Here is a 10,041-nt window from a genome sequence, read left to right as displayed (position 1 = left end):
CTGGAAGCAGTAGCTACAGCTATGGTCGGTTTTGTGGCTGTGTTAGAGATTAGTTAAACCTTATTTGGAGACTGTGCTGGTGCCCAACAATCTAAATGGACGTTTTTAACACCAGCATTATCAATATATACAGTTATAATTTGTATCCTTTTCTATTTACACCTTTACATGCAGACTATCCTGTGGTATAATCAATATCTAAATTTTTTCTTATACATTTTACATATTTTTTTTTTATATACTTTTTATTATATATCGTTATGATGTCTTATTAAATATTCATATCTTAGCTACATATGCAGATGATTCTGCGTGAGTCATTACATGACAGGGAAAGAGCACTTCGAAACATCTTGAAATCTTGCAATTATTATTCAGTTATTACTCATCAAACGCTCCAATTGCGATCACTGGGATTTTACCCTTTGAGTATCAGACAGTTGCCCCTGCAATGACCTTCAACTGTTGAAGAGGAATGGTCATGAAAATTCACGGTTGACTTTCTTGTTATAAGTTCTATCCTAACCAAAAGATAAGGCTAGGGACCAATGAAAGTATTTAGAAAATTGGGCAGACTAGATGGGCTGAATGGTTCTTATCTGCCGTCACATTCTATGTTTCCATGTTTCTAAGTTCATACATTATACTTTACAAAGACACATTTGCTCTAGCTATTAAGTCTAAATAATATTGGTGTCTTTGAACTGATTCATCATCCCACCTTTTCTATGGAATCTGCTGTGTTTCGTGAGTATTCACAAGACAGCCATTGGCCTTTCTAATGGTTTGTTACGAAAGCAGCCTAAAACGCAATGATTAGAGGAAGGACAATGACCCTTGTTCTTTATTCGTTGATGCCATCAATTGGTGGAAAAGCGAATAAAAATCCTCAGTATGTTTGGTAGTAGGACTAATAATTACCACTAGTTGTTGGTTAGTGGGATTTCAATCCTGTGGTTTGTTGAATGGAACCGATACACCTACTTAAAAGCAGCACTTGTTGTATCAGTGATTGCCCAGCTGCAGCTGATAGAGATGAGGTTAAACAAGGGGATGTACTATGTAATTGTCGGTTTAAAGCGTATAGAAATTGTTCGGTCAACCCAACCACCAGTGGTCATCCAATACAGATGCCATTCATTTAATACTCTTTTAGTACTCTAAATCATGCATAGTTCATAAACAGACTAACCGAGTTACAGGAGAGAGATAACAAGTAAGTTCTGCTCTCCTCCTGTTAAGTCAGTTGGAACAGAGAACTTAATGATGCGTTAGTCTGCTAACTTCCATGTGACTAAACTTTTAAATAATGTATGTACAATGCATTGTGCTAGCTAAATATTACAGAGCCACCAGACAACTGCACAAGGTAACTTGAAAACTGTAGCCTGCACCCACATTCTAGGAATTGTAAGGTGCTGTAAGATGAGAATGAGTCATTGGATGTCAGGATAGCCAAGGGGTTTTATGTCCAGCACATATTACCTTGTTAACATTACAAGGAGAGCTTCCCAGTAGTATAGTAGGATAGTAGCATATAACATAGAACTCTGAGCCATGATTTACAGGACTATGGCAATTACGACTTTGTTAAGTATGATATAGTAATAAAAGCTATTATGCATTATGCCTAATCACCCAAAGGAAATAAAAAGGATTTGGTTGTAATTAATTGATAGGGTGAGGTTGACGGTTGGTAAACCCTAGAATGCGGTATTTAAGTGCTAAATAACACCACACTATGTGGCTTTTTATAGAGGTATATTAATAGTGAGATGATGAAACAATGGTGATCATTTTCAAAGTGGTGAACTTTAAGAAACACAAATATTTTTCTACATTGCACTAAATGTATGAAATCACATAAAACTTAGCTTTATATTTTGTTCTAAGTTTAGATTGGTTTTCCACATTCTTAGCTCATATGCAGTTTAATAAATAACATGGATGGTTGATAATGTGCACACACTTTACTCTTACCTAATTATTCTTCTATTTTGAAAAAGAAGCACAAAGTCTCAAATATCTCATCTAATGTTTAAACTTCTATTGTGTGCTACTCTTATGTGAATTTATGGCATTCTACACTGGTTAGGCCAAGAAGACATCATAAACAAATTGATGGCTTCCAAATACATTCATATAACATGGTCCATCAGTCTTTCATTTGACAGGAGAAATAAATACTTAGATTCTGGACAACGAAGTGTCTCCAGATTCTGACCAGGTTGAAGATCGAGTGGAATACTTTCTCTTGACATATTGTTCCATGACGTTGGGACACATACAGCTTGCTTGATGTAATAGCTCAATGAAATAATTCTTAAATTTGGCGCCAATGAAGACATAGAGGAAAGGATTCAGACAGCAGTGAAAGTAACACAGACCTGATGTAACTGATAGAGCAGTATCAATGTTATGTGTTAGATTGCAGCTCCCAGGAACAACATCCAACATGACCAGAGTATCCACAAAAGCTACTATGTTGTATGGAGTCCAACACAAGAAGAAAGCCACCACAACAGCTATCACCAGTTGTAATGCTCTTTGTTTCTTAAAACCATTAGATTTTAACAAGGTGTGAAAGATGTGTGCATAACAATATACCATGCCACAGAAAGGTAGCACAAAGCCTAGAATATGAAATATAGAAGTCATAATGGTCTTCCACATTTTTGAAGTTGAGGAAGGAAAGCTTGGCTGACATATTGTTAAATTGGTACGATAGTCATATTCAGCATTGAAATACATTACATCAGGGATGCAAAGTGCTAAGCAAACACACCATACAGCCAGGCAAATCCAGTATATCAAATTGGATCTGTGTTTCTTAAACATCTGAACTGCATAGACCACTGAAAGATACCGATCCCAGCTGATGCAAGCAAGGAGGAAAATGCCAGCGTAAAAGTTGACTTTGAACAGGGAGCCTACAATCTTGCAAAGAATACCACCAAAAAGCCAGCCACTAAATGCCTGGCTTGCCCAAAATGGAAGAGTTAAAACAAGGAGTATGTCAGCAATGGCAAGGTTCAGAATAAAAATGTCAGTACTTTGGAGCTTACGCTTATTCCGCAGCAGAACAAACATTACCAGGACATTCCCAATTATTCCTATCAGGAACAGAAGGCTGTAGAATGCAGGCAAGAAATTTCGGTCAAAAATCTTGCTTTCTTCTAAGTTGCATGTGCTGAAGTCCCCTGGAGAATATTGATATTCTGAAGAGCTGCTGAATTCAGGTATATCTGTGATATGTACATTCTGTAAAGAAAAAAAATAACATTTTAGTAGAAATGCGCAGGTGACAATTGTTTAAACAAGGGGAAGTCAACCTTTTAATACCTACTGCCCACTTTTGTATCTTTGTTGATGGTAAAATTTCCTTAACCCACACCAGTGCCACAATAACTAATTTTATAGCGCACGTGCAATTTTATTTTTGAAACTAGGGTTTTTTTAAAAATAATATGTACCTTAAATTTATCTATTTTTGTTTCTATTTTCTATTCTACTTTTTTCTATGTGTGTCTGTGATGTGCTGTGTGTGTGTTTTTTTGTGTGAAGGGTGTAGTGTGTGTGTGTGTGTGTGTGAATGGTGATGTTTGTGCGTGAAGGGTGTAGTGTGTGTGAAGGGTGTAGTGTGAAGGGGCAGTGTGTGTGTATGTATGTAAAGATACAGTTTGTGTGTGTTTGTGTGTGAAGGGTGCATAGTATATACTGTGTGTAAGTAGGTGAGATGTGTAAATCTATCTTAATGTCTCCCCCTCCCTTCTTCTTACCTTTTATCAGGGAGGAAGGACATAATGATTCAAGCCCTGGTGGTCCAGTGGTTGCATGTTCACTTTAGCCTGCAGCTCCTTCAGCTGCAAGCTGACTCTCCTGTCCTCCTACCATGGTAATGCGCGGCAATGCTCAGAACAGTCTGCATGCGGGAGGAACACAGAGTCTCCAAGGCCCTTCCCTCCCTCAAGCCTTGGTCTACGGCCATCAAGGTCTACTGGGCTTTTCTGTAGAACTCACCACCCATTGTATATATTTGTAATTTTTTTCCTTTAAATGTATATGTCATCAATAGGTGTGCAATGCTTTTTAGCAGTTGCTAATGCCAGTAAGGCTTTCTGGTACATAAAAATAGGCAATAATTCACGTGATGAGAATACAAGGTCTTATTAGATAAATTGGGTCTTAAAATTAGGTAACTACAACCTCAAATGAACAACACATGACATATTACACCGTGTCATGATTTATTTAACACGAATAATGCCAACATGGTAAAGCCAAAAACTAAGTACACCCTTATTGCTTCCATAGGAATAAGAGGCTAAGTAGCAGATAGGTGCTGTTGATCAAATACCCTTGATTAATTGATCATCAGCAAATGTGACCACCTCTATAAAAGCTAAAGTTTAAGCAGTTTACTGGTCTGGAGCTTTCAGATGTGTGTTAACACAATGCCAAGGAGAAAAGACAAAAGCAATGTTCTTAGAGAAGCAATTGTTGCTGCCCATCAAACTTATAGGTTATAAGGCCATTTCCAAACAATTTAAAGTCCATTATTCTACAGTGAGAAAGATTATTAAAAAGTGGAAAATATTCAAGACAGTTGCCAAACCTCAGACCATGCAATGCTTAGCTTCCCCCTCTGTCAAGGCTCCCCTTGTGGTGCAGAAGGGGTTCATAACCCCTTCTGCCACTTACCTGGGTCCAGCGCCGATGTCACTCGGCGTTAGCTCGGGTCCACCTTCTCTCCGCTGACGTCAGCCAGCAGAGGAGACCTAATGTGCATGCTTGGCAATGGCCATGCTCGCATTAGGATTTCCCCATATGAAAGCATTATTCAATGCTTTTCTATGGGGATTACGGTGACGCTTGAAGTCCTCGTGCATAGCCTGAAGACCCGGAAGATCCTGTAGTGGCTGTATGGTAGACAGCCAGTAGAGGAGGAGTTAACCCTAGCAGGTAATATCAGCACAAATACTTCATACCAACTATCCACGGAGATGGAATAGTGATGATTCAGGCTTGTTTTGCAGCCACAGGACCTGGGAATCTTGCAGTCATTGAATCAACAATGAATTCCTCTGAATACCAAAGTATTCTAGAGTCAGATGTGAGGCCATCTGTCCGACAGCTGAAGCTTTGTCGAAATTGGGTCATGCAACAGGACAATGGTACTAAGCAAATCTAGAACAGAATGACTGCAAATTAAAAGAATGAAGGTGTTGCAATAGCTCAGTCAAAGTCAAGACCTCAACCCGATTGTAATGCTGTGGCATAAACAGATGCCAGTAAACATCAATGAACTGAAGCAACATTGTAAAGAAGAATGGGTCAAACCTCCTCCACAACGATGTGAGAGAGTGATAAAGTCATACAGAAAAAGATCACTTCAAGTTATTGTGGCTAAAGGTGTTTCTACAAGCTATTGAATCATAAAGTGTACTTTCACACATGGCTTCTCCATTTTGGTTTTATTTGTGTTAAGTAAATCAAACACGGTGTAATACGTCATGTGTTGTTGTTCATCTGAGGTTGTATTTACCTAATTTTAAGACTCGCTAAGAAACATATGATTGTTATTATGTTATTATAATGTCCTGATAAGTAAAACCATAGAAATCAAAGAGGGTGTACTTTCTTTTTCCAATGACTGTATGTATATATCAGGGATGCCTTGAGGATACTGGCCTTGGGGCAGCAAGGAGGAAAAATCTGGCCCTTAAGACACACTGCTGCTTTTCCTTAGTCACAGCCACACCGATACTACCCTGCTTAGATCCTCTGATACTGTCCCACTGCTCATTCACAACTGAATCTCGGCCTCTGGGCAGCAAGCAAGAGAGAGGTGGCTTGGCCAGTGGACAATGTGGTGACATTCTGTCATCAAACTAATATGGTGACTAGGGGTCATGTGACCAAGCTCATGTATGCCTTTCTGACAGGGGGATAAGTTTTGTTTGTGTATCTTTTCTCATTAATAGACTTAAGGTGGGATGAAGAATATAGGGAAATTAGATTGCTTTGAGTCAAGATGGGATGAATAATAAAGTGACAATGTATGCATTTGCTCTATTTGGCTATCGTCAGGGGGTTAAATGGTTATGGGTATGAGAATTTGCACTGACGTTCAATTGCGAATACACTTTTAACCCTTACATCTTTCCCACTCACATTCATGTAAAATAATTTTTGGTTAAAACTGTGTACATTTTGTGATTATTTCATGTATTCCTCAGTAAATCATGAAATGACATATGGTTTTGTGTTCAACTCTTTATCATAGTTACATAGTTACATAGTTACATAGTTAGATAGCTGAAAAGAGACTTGCGTCCATCAAGTTCAGCCTTCCTCACACCTGTTTTTTGCTGTTGATCCAAAAGAAAAGAAAAAAACCCAGTTTGAAGCACAATTTTGCAACAAGCTAGGACAAAAAATTCCTTCTTGACCCCAGAATGGCAGTCAGATTTATCCTTGAATCAAGCAGTTATTACCCTACATTGAAAGATTATATCCTTGAATATTCTGTCTTTGCAAGTATGCATCTAGTAGCTGTTTGAACATCTGTATGGACTCTGATAAAACCACTTCTTCAGGCAGAGAATTCCACATCCTGATTGTTCTTACAGTAAAAAAACCTTTCCTTTGCCTTAGACGAAATCTTCTTTCTTCCAGTCTAAACGCATGGCCTCGTGTCCTATGTAAAGTCCGGTTTGTGAATAGATTTCCACACAATGGTTTGTATTGGCCCCGAATATATTTGTATAATGTTATCATATCCCCTCTCAGGCGACGTTTTTCTAAACTAAATAGGTTTAAATTTGTTAACCTTTCTTCATAGCTGATATGTTCCATTCCTTTTATTAATTTTGTAGCCCGCCTCTGCACTTTTTCTAGTGCCATGATATCCTTCTTTAGAACAGGTGCCCAAAATTGCACAGCATATTCAATATGTGGTCTTACCAGTGATTTATAGAGAGGCAAAATGATATTCTCGTCCCGAGAATGAATGCCCTTTTTCATGCATGACAATACCTTACTGGCCTTGGCCACTGCTGATTGACATTGCACATTGTTGCATAGTTTGTTGTCTATAACAATTCCCAAGTCCTTTTCGTGTGTTGTTATCCCTAATTCGCTTCCATGTGTGGAGTAAATGTCTAAAAGTAAGACACCACAACCAAATAGATATTATTAGACAAAACAAGTTATGCCTTTGACACAAGAAGATATGCTGACAAGTCAGGATAGAGATAACCACTTGCCCCTATCTCCATTCGTCCATGTTCCTTCTTGGCTGTGCTACTGAGCAGACACGTGAGCAGACATGGGCTGATTTTTATAATGATGAACTGTTAGTGGGATCTGGTGACTTTATAAGATTTAGTTGTTATTGTTAGTTAGTTAGTTAAATTGTTGTTGTTGTTAGTATAGTTAGTTAGATTGTGTGTCATTATTTGTATGTTGCTGTTGTTTTGTCTCTGAATAAATATTTATTAAAGTAGACAGACCAGAGTTTATATGTGTATGCGTGCATAATATATAGAGTTTGGTAATATACCACAGACAGATCATATTTTTTTTTTTTTTAAATGTGGGGCCAAGTTGCTGTATAATTGGCCTTTGGGTTGTACTTGCCCTCTTTGGCCAAAATATGCCAGTCAGAAACTGGTGTAAAATGAGCATCAGAGAGGAGTACAAAACACACTTACCTTTGCTGCATGAATCAGATATTTAGGGATATGACAGGATATTCTTACCCTGGTGTGCAAATTGTGCAAATTGTGGAGCTTAAAATCGAAGTAGTCATAGGAAAAGTAAATTGCACAGTAAAAGAGAGGCAACACTTTGCCCTAAAACTGATTTATGACATACCAGTAATAAAACCAGATCAGAGGAACATACATGATCAAACAAGGACCTTATACCTGGGAAGGCATAGATCCAGGATTAGAGGGGGGAGGGTGGGCTTCCTTCTTGCAACTGCTGCCCCCTAAGCACTCGCCATGAAGTTCTAACAGTCATGTGACACTCCTCACTACCGCATTGGCGCAACACATGAACATGATATCAAATGACATCACACATTGTGTGCAAGTACCCCTCCTAATATAGTGCCCAGGAGGTAACCTCAGATTCCAGAATATGTCAGTATTGTTTTATAAGTATCAACTAGTCAGTGAACATTCGTGTTTATACCTCTAACCTTGCGAAATAGGCTATTGGTATAACTGCTTTATGCTAAATCTGCTTGAGTTTATTATTGTTTTAAAAAGTGTTTTGTTTCGTTTTTTAAAAACTTCAGGCATGTTTCTATGTATTACTCTCTGGAAGAAAAATGCATACATTATGCCTCTTTATATATGTGACTGATTACACTATTTTCTTCTATCCTATTTCTTTGTTAATTTACACGTAACGACCAGGCATAACGCGCGATCTTCTATTTAGAGTGCTGAGAGACATATGTATTAAACTATACATGCAAATGCACACACACACATACACAATAGCACATTAGCAGTAAAGTTATGTAAAATAATTGCAAGTTTGTTTTTTCAAACTAAAACAGTAAAAAATGATTTGTTTCACTTAGAAAAAGGAATTATGTACTTACAAGGTAAGTATTGAGGTCTGCATCATTTCTCATGTTCTGCAATGAATCCTTAGTTTCACTTATCGCAGATGTAACACCCTTGAATCTCTTTTGCTTTGTGGTAAATTGACAGTGTGTCAGTTGTTAATCTAAAGACTTCTACTACTACACTATTGGCATGCTTGCTTTTTGTCAATCACAAAACATGCACGTTGCTTCTTCCTGTGGGGAGTTTTTTAATTTTTTTATTATTACATTATCCAAATATTAATAGACAGGCTACACATTTCCAGATTCGATTTGTAAGAATCATTGACTAGAGCTCTTTTACCTAGAATGTAAAACATATGGAACAGGTTAACTACATCGACCCTTCAGACTGAGCTTGGAGCAGCCTTAAATTGATGTCTGGGAGAAGGGGAACAGATTCTCACTCACTTTTTTCAGTGATGTTATCACGAGATCAAGGACGAAAAAAACCCTGATATGTTTTAAGGAAAATTTGACTACACAGGGGTGTGGAATTTTTACTTGTCCAAGGGACAAAAGTGGAACCCAAACCACTTGTCGGTCATGACACTCTCCTTGCCCTTGAAACAATTTAAATTAAAGAGACTGCCAATGGCATGGACATTGACTGGCCTATTATCTGAACTCTGAATGTGTACCAAATAAATTTGAAAGGGAAAATTAATGCAAAAGAGCTAATGTGGAAACATTATCTTGCTCTGTTGTAGTCAGAACATGGCTATGTTTGCCCCAGATTCGCCATTTAGATTTATTTTGCAAAAATTCTGAGTCTTGCAAAGACTCATTACCCTGAGTTTCCTTCCTTCTGTTTTCCCATAGTCTCCCCCTTTTTCATAGCGTGTGTGCAGTGTGTGGTTGCTGTGTCATTTGTGTGCAATGTGTGCTCATCTCTGTCCTTGCTGTGTGTCATGCATGACCGGTGAGTACTAACTACGTATCATGTATGCATGTTCAGTATGTGCTGGCTGTGTATCATGTGCATGCAGAGAGTACTGACTGAGCATGGTACAAGTGTAGTGTATGCTGGCTGTATGTTGTGTGTGGTGTATGCTGGCTGTATGTCGTGTGTGTTGGGTTTCCTGGCTTTATGTGATATGTGTGTAGTGTGTCCTTGATCTATGCGATGTGTGTGTGTGCTGGTTGTATGTGATGTGTGTGTGTGTGTGTGTGCTGGCTGCAGGGCCGGATTAACATAGGGTCTGATGGAGCTGCAGCTCCAGGCCCATGCCTATGGAATAGACCCATTGATTATTTGTACTAATCTTTACATGCTCTTGCTTAAGTATGGAAACTTAAGAGTGATGTAGGGGAACAAAACTGGTGTGGACTGGCTGAAAATGAAATTAGTTAAAGGGACACTCCAGGCACCCAGACCACTTCTGCCCATTGGTATGGAAACTTATGGGGGATGT

The 10,041-nt window shown here is 38.4% G+C and overlaps 1 protein-coding gene and 1 long non-coding RNA gene across 2 annotated transcripts; both read right to left on the bottom strand.

The window, feature by feature from the left end:
* Nucleotides 1–251: 251 nt before the first annotated feature.
* LOC134577279 (uncharacterized) lies at nt 252–1,611 on the bottom strand. The gene is made up of 2 exons (XR_010085974.1): nt 641–1,611; nt 252–521 (listed from the first exon to the last, which is right to left on the bottom strand). It is a non-coding gene; the product is annotated as an uncharacterized LOC134577279 (long non-coding RNA).
* Nucleotides 1,612–2,097: 486 nt separating this feature from the next.
* CXCR3 (C-X-C motif chemokine receptor 3) lies at nt 2,098–8,721 on the bottom strand. Its single transcript, XM_063435951.1, has 2 exons — nt 8,621–8,721; nt 2,098–3,261 (listed from the first exon to the last, which is right to left on the bottom strand). The coding sequence occupies exons 1-2, from the start codon at nt 8,651–8,653 to the stop codon at nt 2,188–2,190; spliced, it is 1,107 nt and encodes a 368-aa protein (XP_063292021.1). The 5' UTR covers nt 8,654–8,721; the 3' UTR covers nt 2,098–2,187.
* Between the last annotated feature and the right edge of the window lie 1,320 nt (nt 8,722–10,041).

The sequence above is a fragment of the Pelobates fuscus genome, chromosome 11 (genome assembly GCF_036172605.1).
Source record: "Pelobates fuscus isolate aPelFus1 chromosome 11, aPelFus1.pri, whole genome shotgun sequence".
Taxonomy (NCBI): Eukaryota; Metazoa; Chordata; class Amphibia; order Anura; family Pelobatidae; genus Pelobates; species Pelobates fuscus.
The sequence above is the reverse complement of the archived record's forward strand: the minus strand, read 5'-3'. Positions and strand labels throughout refer to the sequence as shown.

Coding starts and splice junctions, on each gene's coding strand:
- CXCR3 (XM_063435951.1), bottom strand. CDS start 8,653: ATGAGAAATGATGCAGACCTCAATACTTACCTT. Junction 3,262..8,620: donor CAGACCTCAATACTTACCTT/GTAAGTACATAA, acceptor TTTTCTTTACAG/AATGTACATATCACAGATAT.